The sequence below is a fragment of the Berghia stephanieae genome, chromosome 7 (genome assembly GCF_034508935.2).
Source record: "Berghia stephanieae isolate SIO BIC M18660-M18661 chromosome 7, UCSD_Bste_1.3, whole genome shotgun sequence".
Taxonomy (NCBI): domain Eukaryota; kingdom Metazoa; phylum Mollusca; class Gastropoda; order Nudibranchia; family Aeolidiidae; genus Berghia; species Berghia stephanieae.
Window position 1 is genome coordinate 36,951,700 of NC_088366.1, and position 24,042 is coordinate 36,975,741.

The 24,042-nt window shown below is 37.5% G+C and overlaps 1 protein-coding gene across 19 annotated transcripts in view; it reads left to right on the forward strand.

Moving 5' to 3' along the window:
• LOC144977178 (uncharacterized) overlaps positions 1-24,042 on the forward strand; it is a 124,506-nt gene that overhangs the window by 63,000 nt on the left and 37,464 nt on the right. For all 19 annotated transcript variants that reach the window (XM_078922079.1, XM_078922076.1, XM_078922073.1 and 16 more), the window contains exons 4-6: positions 9,084-9,168; positions 18,488-18,579; positions 22,192-22,284. In XM_078922079.1, coding sequence (XP_078778205.1) covers positions 9,084-9,168; positions 18,488-18,579; positions 22,192-22,284 — 270 coding nt within the window. The remainder of the gene's footprint in view (positions 1-9,083; positions 9,169-18,487; positions 18,580-22,191; positions 22,285-24,042) is intronic.

Below are 24,042 nucleotides of genomic sequence, written 5' to 3' on the forward strand. Positions count from 1 at the left end.
TAGAGCCAATAGAGTTTGTCTTTCGCCACCGGATCGTCCTTGAGCGACACATCATAATAGCTTTTATTTGCCGACAAAGGCAAGGAGAAGCAGTAACTCCATGATAATGGTTAGTTATTGCATTTGTATCAAACATCAACTGACAGTTTAAACTATCTTACATGATGAGAATTTAACAGGAATGTGTCCCTTATATTTTAAAATTTATTTATTTTTATCAATTATAATTGTGATTATTATGATGTGTGGCTGGGGATTGGCGGTAGAGTATTACAGGCATCAAACAATATACATATTGAATATAAATGAAATGATAGCATAGATCATAAACAAATGTTAACTATAGTATAAATACATATAGATATAGTTTGTACAAGTATTTCACCTTACGAACATCCATGGAATAGCACAATTAAAATTTATACACAAACTATAATAGTAATGATAGATTAAGCATTGAATTCACAGTAATATCTCGTTCCACTTTGAATGTTAGCCAATAATTCATTTTACCTTCAACCGAGAGAAGAAAAACGTTTACAAGTTTGAAATTGGAGGGATAGCTCTTCCATAGCTGCCAACCAGTACGATAAAATCGTACATAGTACGATTTGGCCAATCCAGAAAAAGAAAAAAATCCAGAAAAAAAAAGAAGAAAATCTGATTAAAATTATCTTGGGAGAAAATTTTCGCCACAAAGGTGGCTGTTAAGCCCAAGCCTCAGTAATCTGCTTCTGTCACCACCTCCCCATCACTTATGCCTACCCAGTATGATGATAAAGGTAAGCTTCTCTTAGTATTACAGTTCTGACCATTCTAGTACTTAAGTACATTAATAAATATGCCATTTTAAGACATGAATTGGGCGCCGCACCGCGTATAATAATACGTTTTTGCATTTTGAAAAGTTGGCAGCTATGCTCTTCTTTCTTGGGATTCTTAGCGTGTGTGTGATTCAGTTCAGAGATGAATTTGATTTTGTGAATTAAAGTGACGCTTTGGAATTATGGGGATAACCAATCAGAAGAATGTTCCTGTTTTAGATAGCCAATGATATTCAGATGTTTTGGTAAGAAAGAATTACGAAGAGCTAGAACCTTAATTGCAATTTTAGCTACTCTTGAGAGTCTTGTTTGGAAAAGGTAATTAACAGGAGGTATGGATACAATTGGCAGACAATTTGAACAGGTAAATAAGCCTTAAGCTGAAAGTGAATGTTCCGTTATACAATGGGAAGGTTTCCCACATATTGACCAAATTTTCCGTTAGCAAAATTTAGAGCTTTATTGGAGAAAAGACTGTCCATGTTTTGAGTATTTTAACTTTAGGTGTTAATCTGCCTTGGCAAATATATATTGTCCACTAAGTTTGAAGTGGTTTTGAATGAGACGCTGGCGAATGATAAAGAAATCACGCAGTGAAAGAAAATCGTTCGTCACACAACCCACACACATATTATAGCTTTACTAATTTCAACGCTGTCGATTCAACTTGACATTAGAATTTTTTTTTTAATTGACATATAATATAGTTACTTTAAAATCTATAGGTCGAACGATAAATAAGAGTTTTATGAAAAAATAATAATGTTGCTTTGTTTTAAGATGGGCATGATTTAATGTATTAACGTTTATGTATCCAAAACACCAGTCATTCAACATAGTTGTGTTGTGTGGTGTGGTGTGTTTGTTTTTCTGTGTGTGTGTGATGTCATTAATATCAGATTGGCAGCTTTGGTCTCTATTATAATATGGTCTCCTTATTATGGATGTCATCAGGATTCACAATGATGACGTTGGAGTCAAATTTAGGGCACCACCTGTTGCCGTGTGAAGTATTGTACTCAGGGCTAATATTTCTCGGTCATTGATATCGTTCAGTTATTTTATTCTTCTCCTTTTCTTTAAAAAAAAAAACAACTTTCCGTCCTCTTTATTCGATTCTCTCTCTCTCTCTCTCTCTCTCTCTCTCTCTCTCTCTCTCTCTCTCTCTCTCTATCTATCTCTCTCTCTCTCTCTGTATGTGTGTGTGTGTGTGTGTGTGTGTGTGTGTGCAGTAGAACCTCATTATACCGCCACCTATGTTATATTGAACCTTAACAAAATAGACTATGCATTTATCGTCATTTTAGTCTTATCCCTGTCTGTTATAATTTACTGTACTTCCTTCCTTCTTTCTTTTCACTCCCTTCCTTTTTATTAACATCCTTTCTCTCTTCCTTCCTTTCTTCGTTCCATCATTTCCCGCTTGTTTCACAATTGGAGAATACAAGGTTGATTTTTTAAAAAGCGCTTTAAATATTGGGTTGTTATTTCTGTCGTTGAATATACTACATGACTTATAATGCACTTTAAATATTGGGTTGTTTTTTTCTCTCGTTGAATATACTACATGACTTAAAATGCGCTTTAAATATTGGGTTGTTTTTTTTTTCTCTCATTGAATACACTACATGACTTATAATGCGCTTTAAATATTGGGTTGTTTGTTCTCTCGTTGAATATACTACATGACTTAAAGTGCGCTTTAAATATTGGATGGTTTATCTCAAGTTGGATTCACTACTTGGTCTCTCATCTTTTAACCATCCCATCAATCAAATGACTGCTCCTTGTCTAATTGCCAACCATAACGAATTCAAACCTGATGTACGATGGAATGAAATGGGGTACCATATGACTTCATTCTGCCCTCCTCTTACACAACACTTTCCCCCCATTTTGGTCAGCAAAGTAACTTCATATTGATAGATTAAGATGACGGGGTACTGGGTACCCCAACTGGGCAAAAAGTATCAAACTAGAGCCTCATAATGTTTTTTTTTTGTGTGTGTGTGTGTTTTAGGTACTGGAGTTGTGTGTAAATCTATCTTAAATGTTATTGATACAATTTTAATAAAGGTTTTGGTAATACAATGGATAAACGGTGGTTTCTACAAAATAATGTATTATTATGGTAATGAGGGCGGGTGGTTGGATGGGAGCATCATCCTTGAATCATATACCTATATGATTTTGATTTACATTTGTACTATTTTTGTTAGATTGCTTGTTTTTTTGTTTCAGCGGTCTCTCATATAACCTCAATTGTGTTGGAAGAGACCTAAAGCAACAAACAAACAAAATGGTAATGAAGAATGTATTGCAAGTTTAATCAATGGGTTATTGAAGTGTGCCACTCCATGTCAAAGAATACGTTACGCATATTATCGGATAGACCACAGCCTAGTTATTGGTAGCTGGTTGGAACACATAGTTATCCACGACATAATAAATATACAGTCCAAGGACTGTGAAAGAACATGCTTTGAAAGTAACAGGTGATCAAGTGAAAATAGCATGAAACAATGTGTCACCACCCTGAACATACTCTGGAACTACCCATATTTCAAAATTTGGCCAGAAAACTCGTCCCTCAAATATCGATCGATTTAAATGACCCTTATCTTGGCAAAAACTCTCAAAGCTGTGACTTCTTGAATTCCCAGGTTTGAGAGTTTTTGCCAAGATGAGAGTCATTTAAATCGATCGATATTTGACTGACGAGTTTTCTGGCCAAATTTTTAAATATGTTATTTTTCTAGAGAAAAGGTGTTATAGCAGTTCCCCATCATTTCTGTGCATTGAAAGATTGGTCTCAAAGGAACATTCGGAAATTAAAATTTAATTCTGAACCATGACTTTTAAAAAAGAAGCATCAAAGAAAGACGGACGAAAGCTTTGAATTGGCTGTCTGCAACTAATTTTCTCCCAAGTTGAATTTTATTTACACAGTTCTCTTTCGAACAGCTTTTTCACACCTATGTCAAGAGTCGATAACGGTGGGACGAAAGGATGTGTAACCCCGGTTACTGGTTAGTGCTCAAACTTAAGTCAATACAATGTGAGATGAAAGGAAATAAGAGAAGAAAAAGAAAAGCGAATTAACACGTGTTTATTTACAAATGATATCAGGTGCATAAGCAACTCCTATGCTTCAGAGGAACCGACTCGGATAGTTACTATAGGAATAATATTTCACAACCATGGATGGATACGTGACATAAAGTGTAACTTTCTATTGAGTTACGAATTCAGTCATTTTTCTACAACGACCCTGAATAACTCGATGCCCTAATGGATATCAAATTACGTGAATGCTATATTTAGACCTGTAAATTCTCAGTCAATTAACTGAAATCAGTCAATTCGTCAAATTCAAATATTTTTAAAAAGGGAAGAAAGAAATGAATAAAGAAAGAATTCATGAATCGTAGTCGATTGACTGTAAAGTTAACTAGGAATGTTCCACAGCCCCACGCATAGCTCATGGGCCGTTTATATTAATGAGGGATATATATTGCCAAGGCTAAGCGACGCTTTTTAGAATTGCCGTGTCTGAACACACCCCAGTGTATTTTCACACAGCCTTCGTGAAATTATTTTTTCACTTTCGAAACCTGTCGTAGCCAATTTTAACTGAGCCGCCGAGCGATAAATTTCACTGTTTCGTCTAAGCCAAAATTGACCACATTTACTTGAAGGACAGGAAAAGTATGAGAAAGAAAAATTCGAAACACCGAAAGTTCGTTATGTAGACACCTTCAAATCGAAAGTTAAATGATTGCTACAAGCACATCTCGATTACCTCATGTTGTAAACAAACTGGTTGACCGTTTCTAAGTTTCTTCACTGATTGGGTACCTAATTATAAGGAACAATGGTAAGTAGCCTAATTAATTCCCTCGCAATTTAGTTTTCTGCCATTGCTTTGCTCAAGTGAGCTTGCTGTTTACCTTTCATTTTGATTCTTTGGATTTTACCGCTACGACGAATTACGAAGAGTCTCAGTTTCAGTCAATATTTATAGATCTCATTTACAGGTCTATATATTCAACAAGGCATCTTTGTTGTGTTTAGGAATTTTTATATATTTTGTTTTTTATTTTAACTTTGAATTCTGCTCGACCAATTTGCTGGGATTGAGGACCGGTTTTATTGTGTGATCGAAAATAATTTCGAAAGTGTAAAATTAATTAAACGTTAACTACCACCTCATTCATCGTCCTCATCCTCCTTCTCCTTACCATATCGTGTAGTTTTAATTTTGAATAGAATACGAGTCACAAACTCCTTCGTTCCCATGTACTATGGGATTGTTTATACTACAGGTTGATGGATGGGCAGCTAAAAACGCATCTTTTACTACTACGACACATAACTACTGACTGACAATTGACTCAGCCACGTAATGGTCGTAGTGCATTTATATTTATACATTCAACCAAAGGTTACCAACCAGTTCAGACAGTCTCAAGAAAGAGCTTCTTTGCTGAACAATAATAGTTCACTAAGTGCAAGCAACCCTTCACCATCGGGATTCGTGTTTACTCTAATCTGACACGCAGCCGTGCCGTTTTCACTTTTCACAAGAGAAAACAATAACAATAGCATTGCGATTCAAGGTGATAACAATTAGGTCTGTCGTTCCGGGGAACAGAGTCATGTTTTGAAATAAAGGTTTAGTAAGTGATGGTGATTGTCGTAAATGATTGAATGGGTGACCGAAATCACAGAACTTTAGACCTAATGTATCATTGAGTAAGGACAATAAACAAATTACCTCATCCGACTAAGGTTTGAATTAGTGCCTGATGCTGGTTATTGGCAGTGACGCATAGCCCAGTACATAAATAACGACGCTTAACACCATGAAATGGAACTTTGGTTCCATATGCGCTTGCTGATAGAATGAATAAAAAATTGTGAAACACATTAAAGATGAGAGTCCATGACCGTGGAAATGTCACCTACAAATGTTATTTTATTTCCTTATTGTGATTTGTAAATGAAAAGCTCTCGCTGTGAAAGAGTTAAACAGTGATAAACTGTCGTTACTGGTCATACAACTCAACTTCCTGTTTTCTCTCCCTTAAAAAAACAACAACAACAAAAAAACCTCTCTCCTCGTCGATGTCGTTATAAACAATAAATAATATCAATATTTTATAGTTTTCAGCACACTATGCTAATAAAAGCTGTCCTTTAATGGAATGTGAATGCATAAAACAGTCGGGGATGGCTGGGTCACACTTCGCCTTTATTCTTTATGTTGCAAGATGAGATCAACGTGTTGGTCACCTTAATGAATGAACCCCCTCCTCACTTTCATTCCCTCTTTTATATATCCTCATTCTCTAACTCTCCGTCTCACTCACTCCTCAGTCTCTCTCTCTCTCTCTCTCTCTCTCTCTCTCTCTCTCTCTCTCTCTCTCTCTCTCTCTCTCCCTCTCTCTCCCTCTCTCCTTCTTCTTCTTCTTCTTCTTCTTCTTCTCCTCCTCCTCCTCCTCCTCCTCCTCCTCCTCCTACGCGCGCGCACGTGTGTGTGTGTGTGTGTGTGTGTGTGTGTGTGTGTGTGCGTGTGTGCTTGTTTTTGTTTTGGTCGGACTAAAATGGGCAATAATATAACACATTCCCTCCTCTCCCCCTTACTTCATTATTTAATTCTGTTTCGTCTAAGCTGTTAAAATCTAAGTCGCGTCACTGTTAATTGTTAGTGCTCCCTTTGGTGAAAATGTCAAGATATACGTAGCAGGTTAGAGTAAAACCGAACCCAGTCAGAGAGGGATAAATCAGACCTGATCCTTAATTGGAACAACAATCTCTGTCTGATTTGTGTTTTATGTATCCCAGTGTTGTGACTGGTCGTTCAGTCGTTCCTTCTAATGGTTCTAACACGTGCCGTGATGACCACCCATATGACTTACTGCTGTAATCCGCCGATAATCCCTCCTCTTTCCTTCCATTACTTTTGTTCCTGTGCACTATCCCCTTTAATCCCCAATCCTTCCGGTTACTGTTGTGTTTCCCACTTATGACGTCTGTGTTGTCAGTAAGTTACCTATCTTTAGTGTCCTTCTCTTGTGTCAATATTGACAAAAGTGGACACTGACAATTACAATGTCATTGTTGTGTCTATTTTTGTTCGAATGAATTTATCAAATCCTTGGGTTAGTTTTAGAAGATATAGCTGAAGTAGGATAGTCTTAATTTGAGTGTTTACTTATGCTTACTATAATATTATAAGAAGTCAATTCAAAGCCTTTGATGCTCGATCACCCTTGTTTTGGCTTCAACACCACTACATCCAATGTCAATGAGCTCTAGATCTAACTGTCAAGCGGTACTGTCTCTGACGTGATTCCCACTCCATAACTCTTTCCAGTCAGGTGTCGAGTGACCCGACTCACAGCTTGCTTCCTGGACATGGAAATTTAAGAGCTTCAAAACAAAACGAATAAAAAAAAAAACCCTATTGACCTATGGCCATCAGTCGAAGATGACTTTTTTTTTTCTTTCTTTTTTTTTTTTTTTATTATTAGCGTATAACGTTTCTGTCCTGTCGTTAATGGACCCTTGTCGCTTTAATATGCCTGCCAATTTAATGAGTCTGGTGATTTATTGAATCTACTTGCTTTTATGGCCGTTTTTAAGTGTAGCCAGACTTATAGGAACGGGAAAACAAATTTGTTTTTAGAAATGAATGAAACATATTGCAACGAGAAACAGGCCGGCCCATTCATGACATTATGATTGCCAAGCGCTCCTTTGAAAAATGAAGCAAAAAAAAAAAAACAACAACAAACAACACATTCCATCTTATATCCTCACCTCTCCCATGATGTCTTAGTTGTCTTACCCATGCTTAAAAACCAGATTGAAATTGTATATTTGAATTAGGAATTTTATGTAAAATATGCTCATAAAAGAACGTTTACATGGATTCTACTAGTCGAAAACGAAAAGGATGTACAACGATATTTTGCCAGAGAACTTTTACTTCATTTATCGATAGATTTAAGACGACTTTCAACTTGTTAAAAACCTTAAACCAAAGGTTTCTTATAAGTCTTTGGTTTCAGATTTTCACCTGAATTTATCTGTAAAGTATACGTTTTCAGCAAAGGAAACAAAGAAAAAAATGTTTTGGTCATTTTAGACACGGCAGTTACACTTGTTTGTTGGATTCTTGTCTGCTGCCTTGCCTCGAAATTCTGAATTGTAGAATTTTAAAGGGTGATATGAGGGTGTTATGATCCTGTACTTATTTATAGGCTGTGGCAGTGGGCTGCGACAGCTGGCTGGCAAAGACATGCTCATTGATGAAGGGATGAACGTGCATAGTTATTAATAGTCGAATCCAAGGTTGCCAATTTTCCGTATATTTAAGGATTTTAGTATATTTTAAACCCTCTCAGTATATTTTCCAATCCCCTGCTAAACAAAAAAAAAACAACAAAAACAAAACAAAACAAACAAAAAAAAAAAAACGAAAACGAGAAAAAAAAAAGTAATTATATAATGTCTTTTTACTGGAGGTTAACACTGAGAAAAGTGGTAGGACTATGTGTTTGCATAAAAGTTCAATAAACTTTTGTCTCCTGAACTGGCAACCCTGCAATCCTGGTCGTGGTTCTGGCACTGGGCTGGCTACTGATTAGTTGTTGATGTATTGCTTGTCTTCGTGACTGTCAGATTCTACGCATAGCCGTGACGTCCTGTGACGTCATCTAAATGTGAATTTCGATGATGCCTACTTTGACGATGTGAACGTAGTGCCAGCTATGTGCCAATACACAATTGACTTGGTAATGGTCTGAATCGTCCATCTTACGATGATTTGAAAATTAGCTAAGAAATATCCTGACATATACGCATGTCAGATTAATTGTTCGCGCTCGCGCGCGTGTGTGTGTGGGTGTGTGTATGTGCGCGCGCATGTCCCGGAGTGATGAGGAGGAGGGGGGGGGGGGTGTGCTTCATTCATGTTCATGTCTGTTTGATCCTCCGTCTCTTTTACATCCACTCTACCTTACCTCCCCCCCCCTCTTTCTCTCTTCTTCTCTCTCTCCTCTCTCTCTCTCTCTCTATATATATATATATATATATATATATATATAATATATATATAATATCTATATAATATCTCTATCGTACTGCCCTCGTCATAATATCAACTTATAACTCTTCTCTATTCTCAACATGATGACCACCATGCCAATTATATCCCTAATGCCGTGTTTGTATATAATCCACCCATCACAGGTGCCACAAAAGAAATAGGATCAGCTCTGACCAGACTTTGTCTTAGACACAGGAGTATAGAATCACACCTCAAGATTTTCACCAGGTATGTCTTTACGCCTTTACACAGTATCGTGCTTTTATTCATCTCCATATATTTCTAATTACCCATCCATCCATCCATTCATTCATCCATCCGTCCATCCATTCATCCATCCGTCCATCCATTCATCCATCCCTTCATCCGTCACACTAGGAGAATTAAATGGAAGAAGACGCACTATTTTTGAAGCTTGAAGTTAAAAAGGAAACTAAGCACTGCTGTTGTAGATGATTTTTTTTTAAATCCTGGAAGTGCCCCTCTCCTTCTCCTTCATCCTTCCCCCCCCCCCCCCCCCCCCCACACACACACACCTCTCTATATTGAATACCATTCCAGTACGTCAACTGTTTTAAAGTAATTTTTTATAGGTCTTAAAGAAGATTTTTTTTTAATATGGCATCAATACGGTCCAAAATCTAGATTCATTTAAGAAAAATTGAGTCAGAGGTTGACACAAATTTTTACAACTTTTGATAGAGGGACAGCTGAGAAAAACCAGAAAAACACGCGCCATTAATAAAAAATCTGACTATAATTGGTATTAATTATAGATTATTCACTTTCTTTATTTCCATTGTTTTATCATCGTTGATAAGAAGTTTGGGAATTGTGGAATTGGCTACGTTCTCCTTCCAAATGAACCATACTGTCGTGCATGGTACAATTTATTCATAAATGCCACTTTTAGGGTTTAAAAAATTAACCGCCACGGCCTGGAATATTGGAACCATCGGACAAGAACGTCAAATCTGTATAGATATACAAGAGGATCAGTGAATTCAGTCGAGACATCCTAGTCTGTTAGCTGAAAAGCTTAATTTAAGGCAGTCGTCAGAGACTCTGCAAACGAATTAAACAACGAAAAACGATGGATTATTTTTCTTCGATGACTCCTATTGTGCCAGAAGCTTTTTTGTTGTTGTTGTTGTTGTTGTTGTTGTTGTTGTTGGATTGCATACCTGTTTGTCTCACCGTGTTCTCTCTCTCTCTCTGTCTCACTCTCGCTTTATCCTCCCTTCTCCCATCTCTCCCATATTTCTCTCCCTCTGCTTCTCCTTGTCTCTCTTCCTCACCCAAGCATCAACTTTTTTTCGCCAGTAACTCAAAATCGATCTATGAATGGAAATCTAATCTTAGTACTTGTTCTCTTGACTAGTATCCATAAAGGGACATTATTTTGATAGAACACATTGAACTGATGACACAGGTAATCACGACTTGTCATCATGGAGTCGTTATGACATGCATGCTTCTAAGACGAACCATACGAAAAAGAATTAAATCAATAAAAAAAAGAAGCAAATTTATGGAGTACATTTCCGTGGATTCTCCAGGCGTAATGCATTTAACAATGCTTCATTTTCCCCGACAAACAGGCCATATGGACTTACTTTTTTGTTTATTTTATTATCCCTACTTTTTTGTATCAGCACTATTAAAGTGTTCACCACTGCCTTAGCCCTGTAGGTTCTCACTCCCGTGTGGAAAGTATCTAACCCAAAGGACACACTGCCATCTATCTGCTCATTGAGCAGGTTCAAAATTACTTGATTTTTAAAATATATATATATATATATTTTTTTTTACAAATGGATACATCATTCTGCTATCTAAGCCATCGACACTGTGGGAGACGTAGGGAAACACTTTCTATCTTCTATCTTAGTTTAATATCTGGTGTTTTTTTTTCCTTCGTTGTTGCTTTGTGCTTTCTAATTTCGTCGTTTTACAAACACACACACACACACACACACACACGCACACACACACACTCTCTCTCTCTCTCTCTCTCTCTCTCTCTCTCTCTCTCTCTCTCTCACTCACTCACACATACACATACACATTGTGCGTATGTGTTTATTTTTTTTAAAGATATCCTTTGAGAGTGAGGTTGCGAAGTGTTGAAGGCGTTGCACTGTGGCTCGGAAGATCTCGGATTCGAGCCCAATCTTCTTCCTTTTAAGCCGGTGACTTCAGATTTTGAAGATTCCACAAGCCACAGTATTTTTCTTTCATTAGAGATGTGAGACTATTCCATTGTTTTAATGTTGACGGTACGAACGAGTACATGTGTGCATCCACTCTTGAGTGGGGAACCATAAACTTGGATGAATTCTTATTTTGTTGAATATCACTGAGGGGTAATTTAACTTTATCGTTTAGGCCTTTGCAAAATAGTTACTTTGTCACGCTTTCTTCTCTGTTGTAGTGGTTCGAGATTTAAATGAGTTTCATGTTTTTTTTGTTTGTTTTTTTATCTTTGTTGTTTTGATTTATAAATTCCACTGCTCTGTTTTGTATTCGTTCGATTTCTCGGGATTTCTGATTTGTGGTGAGGGTCCCAGACAGAGCGACTATATTTAGTGTAAATCTAACAAAGTCTTTGTAGCACTTCAACTTTATTCCCCTCCTTCTCTCGTATAAGTTTCTTTTGAGGAAGCCTCAGGTAGAGTTTGCTTTTTTGCATATGTTTGTAACATGATCTTTCCAATTTAGTTTGTTAGTTATTGTTACTCCTAGATATTTCTCCTTGCTTACTTCTTCTAGTGCAGTGTTATGTATGGTGTATGTTGACGGTATGATTTTTCTGTTGTTTGTGAATTTTAGAGCCTGGCGCTTCTGAGGATGGAATTCCATGCTATTTTCTATTTCCTATCATTCATTGTAAGATATTTAGATCGGCTTGAAGAAATTCTCTGTCACGTTTAGATCTCATTGTCCGATATAGACCAGGCACTTTCGTCGTTTTTTTTCCTTGGGCGAGATTATTAATCCTATATTTACTCACTTTGACAATATGAGTGATTCATATTGTAATCAAATCTATTTGTTTGGATAATCTATATTCTATGGAATTCCTGATCATCTACGCATAAGGGCGTTTAAAAAATTATCTTTTTTGCGGGGATTCGTCCGAATTTTCTTTCTATGTGATCTCAAACCAGACTTACTGATAGATTGGTCACGCATTCCATTATGCCTATTTTGTCCCTGTCTGAAATGAATAGTCCCCTTTGTTTTGTCTTGCTTTTGTTGTTGTTGTATACCTGTAATGCAGACCATTTACATTTATCATCTGACTTTTTAATTGGGCTGTGCTGAAAGTAATACCGGATAACTTACAAAAACAAACAACAATCAAACAAATAAAACGGCCTTTCTGTCTATCTTTCTTTCTTTCGTTCTTTGAGCTGATTTTGACACGTTTCTTTTCAGTTTTCATTAGAGGGGAGATGTAGAAGAGGCTGAAGAAACAAACTCGTTCAAATTTGTTCACGTTTTTTCGATCTTCCATTCTTCCATTACTAACAAAATATTTCATGAGATTGTATTAAACAATAGAAAACAGCATTATGACATAATTAGTTTTTTAGACTTCGTCGAGACCAACACGAATCAGTCAAGAGGGTCAAAGCCCCAGGCCTTAGACGTAGAGAAGAATGCCTGATACTACATAATATACTCTCCATTACGGACGGAAAAGGCATTCTGGGGCGTTGAGTGTAAGCGACATGTTTCATATTATATAATAATTACTAGTATCAATTACTCACGATGGCTCACACGTGTTGAGGTATATCCTGACATTTAGCAGTAGCACTAACCACCACACTCAATCTGACACTTTAGCACTCACTTGAAAAGGAAGTGGCGGTGGCGCTGGTCGTTAATGGCTGTGCTATAAGTGTGCCCACTGGTTTCTAGTTACATGTTATAATATGTATTATTATCTAGCTACCAATCTAATGGATGTCTGTCTATACGATATGGTATATTATAATGTACTGTATTATGTACTAATTGTGAAGTTAGTCATCGCCATAGTGGAAACACTCTCCGAAGTATATATCCTGAACAGTCATTATTTCATTGCCAACAGGCCAATGATTTTGGATTAAAAGTTATTTGCATAAGATCGTTATTTTTGTTGTTGTTATCTCTCTGAATAACAAACAAACTTGAGATTCTGTTTTGAAAGGGAGCTTTGGAATTTAGGTTTTAGTCAATGTTCCCTTTTCTGTATTTTCTACCTCCAGAGTCTCTTTTGTTTATATCCAAAGAGTGGGGCCCATGTCCCGCGAAAGATGGTGACTGAAAGCTGGCCTAACATTAGAGGAAAAGGAGGAGGGGGGGGGGGGGTCCTCGTGATTATGTCGTTCCTGGATATCGGACAGTTCCGATTAGGCAATGTGAAATCCCACTTCCCCGAGTTCAAAGAGGGACAAAGTGGAGGTCGATTTGAAAAAAAAAAAAAACAAATCAAAAAACAAAACAAAACAAAAAAAAACAACACAAGAAGTGGGTACATTATCTTCGTTGAGCCAGAAAAGAAGCTTGGTCTTTAAGCAGTCACTTGGAGGCCGCCATTTTGAACAGACGACACAATTAAGCCGTGGCTTGATCGCACATAGTGCAGTGTGGAATGAGTCAATTGCTTAGCCTTCTGGTTTGCTATGGTCAATTAATTATCAAAATCCATTATTTGAGCTGCTGGATGGAGTCTGGATTGCGGTCTCTCATTTGTCACAATGTTTCTTCCTTGCTTGGGATTCTACATTTCTTTCTCTTTTCATTTTAGATACAATTCATTTCTTTAACTTACATATTTGTGTGACATAAAAGCGTCGCAAACGACACCAAACTTTAAACCGTGTCTTGTTTTGTTACCGCCACTTGAAAAACCCCCCCCCCCCCAACCCCCCATCTCTCACTCACTTCATGAATTATGTTATTCATGTACATCTATATAATATCTCGCCTCATTAAAAATAACACCAAAAACAAACAAAAAAAAAAAAAAAAAAAACAAAACAAAAAAACAAAACAAAAAACAAACAAACAAACATGGGTGACCTTCAGGGTTTGAATTTAATGTAACATGTAGCGAGCTCAGAGGTTAAAGCTACCAAAGTCCCATTTCAAACGAGATAAGTGCCAGGGCTGTGACAAACTCTCAAAAAATGACAAACTACCCGCCGCTATAAATCAAAATAAATACACATATCACAAAAGGTCAATATATTATTTACTTAAAAAGAGTAAATAGAAATTAGAACTAGATAAATCATTGCTGGACAAAGAGCATACAAAATAATAACGAATGGACACGGCTCTTTCTAAACTTTGTTCATGTTTAATGTTAATTTACGATGAGCATTATCATTCCTTGCTCGGGTTGCTAAGACAAAATTGTTAATGTTTGATATCCATTTTAGCGGATATCAATATAGATTTTTAAAAAACAACAAACCCTTACCTATTAATTTGTATTTGTATGTGTGTGTGTGTGTGTGTGTGTGTGAGAGAGAGAGAGAGAGAGAGAGAGAGAGAGAGAGAGAGAGAGAGAGAGAGGGAGATAGTTAGATAGATAGATAGACAGATAGATGGATAGATAGATAGAGAGAGAGAGTTTCCACTCTAATCATAGCCTATTCTGCAATTCGAAGAGAACTGGAGATGCGATTACGATCAAACAGTTGTTCGGTTGACTAAGAAGCTTAAGTCACATTGACCATAAACAACATAACAGCTTGGGTTGTGTCAGGTTCTTTTATTTAACCATTTGATCTGTTTAAAACAACGTTTTTAACATCATCAAAGGTGAAAATAATTTATTTGGGGGGAGGGGGGGGGGGGGGGGAAAGAGAGATTGCGAAATGTATTGTCATAAATGGATTAGTATACCCTGATGATGATATGTTGATGGTTGTTGCAGTGATACATTATGATGGCAGTTGTTGGGAGGGGGGGGGGGGGGACCACAGGCTACTGTCCTTCTCTATAGGGGGTGGGGGGGGGGGGGGGACTGATAGTATATATGTATTAGTAGCTGTAGTGCTGCAGTAGTAGTGCTTATATTATTATTATTATTATAAATTAACGGTGACGCACTTAAACTCATAAATACAAGGGCGAAGGGAACCATATGAGCCACCGCGATTGAAATGTTGAAATATTTCAGTTTCAGCCTTCCGATTTCAAACAGGTTTTAACACTGCCTACCAGGCACAATGATCATGATAATCTGAAATGGTAGGTAATAAACTATGAATAGATAGTGAGAAACGATGACTCATATCCTTGGCTACCTGTTCCATAGCCCGATGGTACCCATGTCTATTTTAGTCATCGGTTGGTGGCCGTGATGATATATAGCACCAGCTGATTCCGATAATAATATGGTCTGATAATACCTGTTTTGATATATGTATATAATATATAGAATGGATAATTCTGGTTGGAGACGGATGGGGTAGACTCGGTGCAAAACACACATTTTTGCTGGTATGAATGAACTTCATGTGCAGTAATGGATATAGTCAGTCGGTCATTCAACCGCACATTCGTTCGTTCATCCGTTCGTTTGCTAGTTCTTTCGTACGTTATTTTGTTCATTCATTCATTCATTCATTCATTTATTGATTGATTGCTTGATTGATTCATTCATTCATTCATATAATCATTCACTCAAAAATCCATTCACTCATACAACACACTCTCAAACTTATTCCCATTCACCTGCTATTCCCTATGGTGTTGAAAATCAGTCTTTCTTGCCTCTGGATTGAAAGGTCACTCGTTTGAATCCTCTCAAATCATGACCTCGGCGTTTTACTTTGTACTTGACACACACTTTTTTCTTTGATGTTAAATCCCTTAGCTTGTTTGGTAAATACTGCGGTTTGAGTAAAGGGGGTTTCGGATGCATTTTACTGGTGATTCGTGGAATCGTTGCCTCTTTTCCAATGCATTTATTTAGTCTTGTAATAAACTTTTTTTTCTCATTAAATTAAAAAAAAAAACCCCGAAAAACTCGTACGTTTGTTTCATACAAATTTTGTAATATTTCGAACATACTTTACTGGGGTTACTTAGGCTGAAATGAGTGTACCATCTAGTTTCAGAGTAGAAAAAAAGTATTTGGGTAACATCTTGAAGAAATATGAGATAATTTATCCAACCAGGGATCAATTTCGGTCAATGTGCTGCTGCTAACTTGCCTAATGCCCTCTGGAATTACCCATGTGGATAGGGTTTAGAATGTTGATGTTGGGAAGAAATAAAAAAAAAGGAATGTAATGAATAAATTAAATATAAAATTGGTATTGTCTATGCGTTGCCTTGGAATCACAATGCACGATGAATTTCATAATACTTATCTTTCTCTCCACCCTTCCTCTTTGGGAGGCCATTTGGAACCAAATTTCCATTCATGTGTGCATGTCGCCGATTATGAGTCCTTTATTGTAATAGTACTTTAACAACATTCATTCAGTGATGATACTTTTCCGCGGATCCGCGGAAATCCGCGGTTTTCTTTCCTTTCCTCGGTTTTCCTCCTCAGATCCTCGATCCGCTGATATTTCCTTCATTTCCTCCTTTTACTTTTTTTAAATATAATAAATCTTTAAAAAATACCTCCTTTTTGAAAAAAAAAAAATATATATATAAAAAATTTCCTCCTTTTACTGGACTCCGGGCGTTTTAAAATTGTACTCAAAAAAAGTCATCCTGCCTACTTTCCTGTGGTGCAAGAATGTTCTAGGTGAGTTTTCCGTTTTTCCGAGACTTTTCCTCCTTTTTGACTTTTTGTGAGTATCATCACTGATTCATTGTTTTTGACAATTCACATGACTCGTTCTAACATGTTACGTGTTGCTGTAAGTCAGAAACCCTCTGTAAAGCGCCTTGATCACGTTTAGTGGATATTGCGCTTTTATAAGTTAAAAAAAAATGTGTGTGAAGACACAATGCCTGAGTTTCTGCCATTAAGTTCACCTGTCGAGTCACTGACTACGCTCAACATCGCTTACATCTGCTACAAGACCTGACAACTGTCGCTGAGCGCTAACCTTTGCAAGGATCAAACTCACCAAACGAGCGGCTCCAAACTCCAAACTGAACTTCTAGCCTCGCACAATTTTCTTGCCTTTATCTCATTAAATCACAGTTTTCGCACGTTTTGCTATCTCATTTTAAAACGAGATGTTCCTCTCCTTCATGTCCTCTTGAATATAATACTAGATATAAGCTTACATTATCACACTGAATGAGATATCACCACTTGCTGTTTTTACACAAGAATTTCCTGTTCCTTATCATGAAAACTACCCAGTGGTTACTGGTCACACCATCTAGTGTTACACGAGAGGAACACATTATTATTATACGTGTACCTTATTTCAATGTTCATTTTTTACTGATTGTTTTTTCCTATGCTGTTGTTGGGTTTTTTTCTTTCTTTCTCCTTTTCTTTTAAAAAAGTTTTTTTTCCCCCTCTGACCCCCCCAATCCCGCTTTTATACCACCTTCCTCTCTCCCCCTCACTCTCCTTTCGTGCGGCTATAATCTGGTCTTGTTGTATGACCTCGCTTTCGGATCGGAAGGTCCTGGGTTCGAGCCTCGCTCGGCACATAGTTGAGTCCTTGGAAAAGCCTCTTTACTCACACTCTCTCACCGTATAAAATGAGTACCTGGCCTGGCCGTTAATAGCGTTGTCTCTGTCCGAAAAAATGTAATATCGCTTAGCAGGTGTCATTTTTTGTTTTACATGTTACGTGTTGCTGTTGGTCAGGAACCCCGTGTAAAGCGCTTTTTACTGGCGCTTGCACCGTAAAACCCTTAAAAACAAAAACAAACAAACGAACACATTGAGTGGATTTTGCACTATCTAAAGCTCAATTTTTTCACCACTCCTCTATATCTTCCTCCTTCTCTTCCTGCTCATTTTCTTTCCTCCTTCCTCCAACTCCGTTCTCCCTCCTCTCATTTTTTCTGCCCCCCACCCTCCGGCACGTTTTATACCTTCCTACCTCTCCATCTCCCTTCTTCCACTCCTCTTCCTCTTTTTCTTCCACCGGCTCCTCCTACCATCTTCCTCCCCCTCCTCCCCACCATCACCACCACCGCCACCACCACCATCATCATCATTATCCTCCTCCTCCTCCTCCTCATCATCATCATCATCATCATCATCATCATCATCATCATCATTACCATCACCATGTTGTGCAATATTGGAATTTGGATCGAAGGTAACAATGCCATGCAGATATTCAAACCTAATATTGTTATTACCGGATCTGTATGTGCCGAAAGCTCCGTTCCAACAGAAAACAGACCGAATTGTTCCGAACACATTTGATTAAGGCTCGAATTTCCTTCTCAACTGCAACCTTTCACTTTAAGACTATCTATCATGATTATCCATATATACTGTATAATCAGAATGTCTACTACCCCCTACCCACAACTCTAGCAAATAGAGACCGTTATTAATTATAACCTTTTTTTTTTTTTTTTTTCATTTTCTCACCTCTAGTTCAATCACAGATAATTTGGTGGCGCCATTGCAAGACAAACTGGAGGATTGGAAGAAGGCGGTAGCACAGATTGACAAAGACCACGCCAAAGGTATTGAAGTTCCCCTGATATCAAATTTAGTCACCACCAGGGCCATTTCCGTCTTCAGGCTAAAATTTAAATTTACTACAAATTACATTATTCTCCATTGCGAAATTTTAATAGGGATTGAGTCTCCGTTTAAAATATCCCAACGGTGATCAACTTAAAGAATAAGAAAAAGAAGAAAACATAAGAAAAATTGACTGGCACGTGAAGCGCGTGTATAGATCAATTCTTCGTTTTTGCCAGCTACCCTCTAACAATCCTTTCCGTATCTTCCGTCATCGAAAATATTTAGTCACTGGCCAAGGTAAATGTAAATTCAATGATGTCAATGACTAGACTATGGATGCAAAAGAAACCATTTTGTTATCTTCATTAGGTTAACATATCAAGTTAAAGTTTTTTCATGTGAACACTTAAGTCTCTTTATCGTATATATTCCTCAACACTCGGCATTTAGTCGTGTACTGTGCAGAAGTCATTGTTCTAGAACCACGATTTCGTTCATAAGCGACATTGAAGGAAATAATTTGGAAATTCACTCACACGAAATAACGAAGTTAGTTTTGAAACGGATTCTGGCATCCAGTGAATGCAGACTGCTAAAGGGAATTGGAGGGGCACAAAGGACAAGAGGGAAATGGGGGGGGGGGGGTGTATTTAAAAAAATAATACGACGTATCATCATTATAAAACCTTGTTTCTGATGTAGCCATTTCTCTTATACGATCCTCAAATAGGGTGCCGATAACTCACTTGGTAGGGCTCTCGACTCGCAGGCTAACAGATTGAATTCAAATTTAAGTAGATGTTATTTTCTGACTCTCCAACTTTACCTGGTATTGATTGGTTAATTGGGTTTATTAGACTTAGATCTGACGGGGAGTTCTAAGTGTCATATCCAAAGGTTAGCAAGCATGTATTATTTTCCGGGTAACATCACAGAAATCGGGATAAATCTTCGATATGTTGGCTTTTTTTTTTTTTTGCTCAGAAGGACAACTCGTATGCTTAATCATGGAAAGCGCTCACTAAGTGTGTCATATATTGTTGTTGTTGTTGTAAATTTGACTTCACGTTAAATAAATCATCCGATTTATTTCCAATATCGACTGGTGTTCGTTCCAAGTTTTCTTACGAGAAGTGCTGTGGTGATAAACAGACACTATCAATTTCTTGTTACACTTTGGATAGGACTCTTGTCTAACGCAAAGTACTTTCTGATAGACCTAACGGACCCAGCATTGCCATGTGGACAGAGGGGTCAAGTCGTGTGAAATTGTGAACTTTGTCTGTACGGTCCATTTGAATTTAAATTCAAGTCCAATTGGATCCTTTGTTTATGATTATAATACGGAGTTATAGTTAGACACCGAAGCTCGCCTAACGAACGACTTGCCCAACACGTGACCATTTTTTTTCTCGCGTCCTCTCGTCTAATCTCGTCACTCCTGAATAGAAAGACAATGGGCGGAGCTCATATGATATAACGCAATGAAAGTTCTGTCCGATGACGGTGGGGGGATATCACCTCTCCAAAACTTACCTTATTATATGAAATCTTGAGATTCTTATCGATTGCTCGTTTGACAGTTCGCTTGTGAACAGTTAGGAGACCATCTCTTGATTTATGGGCAGGCGGCTTTGCGTAAAGGCGGTGAGTGTTGTATACATCAAAGAGTACCGCTGACCGATGGGTAAATAGTGGTTGTGTAACCCAAAAGCCCTGCCGTCTCGACTGCAAGGTCTTGTATGTAATAGTTGCGTCACCATCTCAAGGCTCAGGAATTAATTAGTGAGCTGATTCAAACAATGTGGGTTTCAAATTTATCGTATACGTAATCATTTGGAAGCTACAGAGAAAGGTGTTTTTGTGTAATCCCTTTCACACACACACACGCGCGCGCGCGCGCACACACACACACACACACACACACACACACACACACAAACATATACAAACAATACACAAACAATACACATCTCTGGTCATCTATTGCCTATATTATTAATGTTAATATATACATCCCATGCTGATTGTCACTACCCCCCCCCCCCCCCCCCCCCCCCCAAACAATTCCAACATCCAAGTACCAGCGGCCTTTTCTCTTTGATTTCGTATCATGGTCTACCCGAAGCCCAACACCTCGATCGTTTGTGGTCAACCCACCCCCCCCCCTCCCCCCACCTTCCCCCGTAATCAATTTATAATTTTCTCTCTGTATAGAGCGCCACATGCACAATTATTACTATTGAATGACACTGACCTTGCCCCTCCCCTAACACAAGCCAACAGCAACCCAAGCTATCCTCTATCATGTGACCTTAGATCCGATGCTGCATACCGCTTGAGAGTCTTCACTATCCAGATCTCGTTCATGGTCACGTGAGAAGGCTATATCCGTTCGGGTTCGGCGTTCGGGTTCGGCGTTCGACCCGATTTCGTTAAAAGCCTAATATGTACATATACATACCGAATAAACGAGAACGAGACAATCTGCCCTAGACTTTATAATTTATAGAGCACTTTCCCCACTTTGGCCAGATAGCTTTAACTTCATAATAGACTGTAAAGGTATTAAGGTATTTCATTTTTCATTTTCCCAGAGTTCAGAGTTTTTTAAAGGTCTTATACTGGGTGGGGTTCCTGACCTCCCATAGTCGGCAGGGAGGTACTTACTGTCTTCTATCCCCCTATATCTATTTTCCAACTAGCTTTCTGTCTTTGTCTTGGAATGAGATTACTTGGTTTTGTCCTGGTCCTAACCGGATACCCTTCGTGAGAGGGAAACAGTTAAATGTATAGTTAGTTTTGGGAGATGATATTTTTTTCCCTTTTAAATCATCTCTCTGTTATGTAATGTATTATATTTTGTTTACATATTATATATATCATTTGTAAACATTTGAGTGTATTCCTCTTTGTGGGGAACTGTGATTGTGACTGGATAAGACTTTTAGGTGATCTGAAACTAAGTACTTCGATAGTGTGCTCTTGGAATCTACATCTGTTCCCTATTTGATCCAATTCTCCTTTGTCTTACTTTTTCTTGGTTGCTTTAATTATAATTCTAGAACTTATTACTATGCCATTTTCTTCCTTTTTCCTGGCGCTGATATGACCTTAATGTGTTGCAAGCGCCGTAAAACCCTTAAAAACAAAAACAAAGGTCTTATGCTTAAGACATTTTGACATTGGTGATTTTTATATTTTTATATATTATGGAATATAGATTTTCTGATCAAAAGAGAAAAAAATAATGAAAACAAACACAAAGAAGAAGAAGACAAATAAAAGTTTTTTTCATTCTACGACAAAGGTACAATCGCTAGGCATGTTAATATATGGAGACGTTTTACTTTTTTTTTTCTTCTGTCTTAGTTAATTTTAGAAATCTCCCTTTTAGGTTTAATTTTTGGTTAATTAAAAAACAATAAACATCCATAATGTTTCAGCCTGATTGAAGTGATGTTGGTAATAGTGTTGTTGTTGAAGTTGCAGTCACAGTTTTTGTTGTTGAAGATGTTGTGGTGGTGGTGGTGGTGAAGTTTTTGAAAGTTGATAATGATTCTAACGGACTTTAAAGAAATTAATCGAAACTTTTTCTTCTTCTCTAGAACACAAGAAAGCTAGGCAAGACATCAAGAAAGCTGCCTCGGATACAATGAGACTACAGAAGAAGGTCAAGAAAGGTGGCGGTTCGCAACATGGTAAGCATTGACTCTCTCTCTCTCTCTCTCTCTCTCTCTCTCTCTCTCTCTCTCTCTCTCTCTCTCTCTCTCTCTCTCTCTCTCTCTCTCTCTCATATAGTACTCGTACACAAAACGCAGTCAATTTTTAATGTGGAGGTGGTGGTGATGATGATGAAGATGTTGACAATGATTGCGATGTGATTGTATCGACGTTGGTTGTAGATGACGACGAAGGCATTTAAGATGTCACGACCCCGACCTGACCATGAACCCATTCTAACCACCAGACTTGACGTACTCTAGGTCGGTGGTCGCTGATTGGTGCCGGAGTCGATGCCGATACTGCCTTACGTCTACCAAGATGCCAACCGCCCAAATAATTTGATCTCATCCATTCCTTCTTTCCTCTCACCCCCCCCCCCCCCCCCTTCATCTCCTCCCTGACTCCCTCCCCCCATCAGAGCCATAAAAAAAGATAGATAAGACTACCCAGCCGTCCTTGTTAGTTTTAGTTTTGTTTCACTCAGTGCTCTATTTCATCCATTCACTGCTATGTCATTATAGTATTTATAATTGCACAACTTGCTGATTATCATTGTCCTTTTTTCAGCTGCAAAAGTTGAAAGAAATTAAATAGCATGGCCTTACAGCACAGACGACTACCCCCCCCCCCCCCCAACCTAACGCTTCTCCCTTAGGGGGAATCAATTCTTATATACAAGGATATTGTAAATTCATAAAATTTATTGATAAGGATCTGGGAATACTTTCAAACTTTTGGCAAATTTTCTTCACGATTGGCATCTCTGTTCCAGTTGACTTTGCCTTTTCCTCTGTATGTCCGATCTAATCTGCCTGTTTGTCTTCCACTCTTCCGCATTTCCTCTGTCAATCCCAACTTCCTGTCTACTGTCACCTACTGTTTTCACACTCTGCGTGGCTTTGCCCGGTCGAACTTAACTTTCTATGGGATGTATTATTACTTTAGAAATTTTAAAATATCTATGCCTCTCTCTGACTCTCTCTCTCTCTCTTTCTTTCTCTCTCTCTCTCTCTCTCTCTCTCTCTCTCTCTCTCTCTCTCTCTCTCTCTCTCTGTGTTATATATTGCATTGCTTCTTTTCTCTCTTATCTTTTGATTTTCCTTACATTTTACTTATTCCATTTTGTTTTTTCATCCCCATTTTCAGCTGATTCAGAACAGAAAGTTGTTAGTCACTAATTGATTTTTGTTATCTGATTAGTAACATAGTTAATATTGGTAGCGCTGTCACTTAAAAAAGAAATATTGTATAAATTATGCCTGCTGGGTAGGGGAGTTATGTGGATCTCTCTCATTAATAATTATTTAATGGGGGCATATAATAATATTATTTAATAAGATCATGATCAAAATAAATTTACTCATTTATTCATTTAAAATTGGGTTGCATTATTATTATTATTATTATTATTATTATTATTATTATTATTATTATTATCATCATCATCATCATCATCATCATCCATCATCATCATCATCATCATCATCATCATCATCATCTCATCATCATCATCATCACATCATCATCATCATCATCATCTATTTTTTTTGTTATTATTATTATTATTATCCTTATTATTATTATTATTATTATTATTATTATTATTATTATTATTATTATTATTATTATTATTATTATTATTATTATTGTGTATTTGCTCACTCTCTTCACTCACTCACTCACTCTTTCATACATGACCACAAACCTGCAAAGTGCCGTTGTTACTCCTCCTC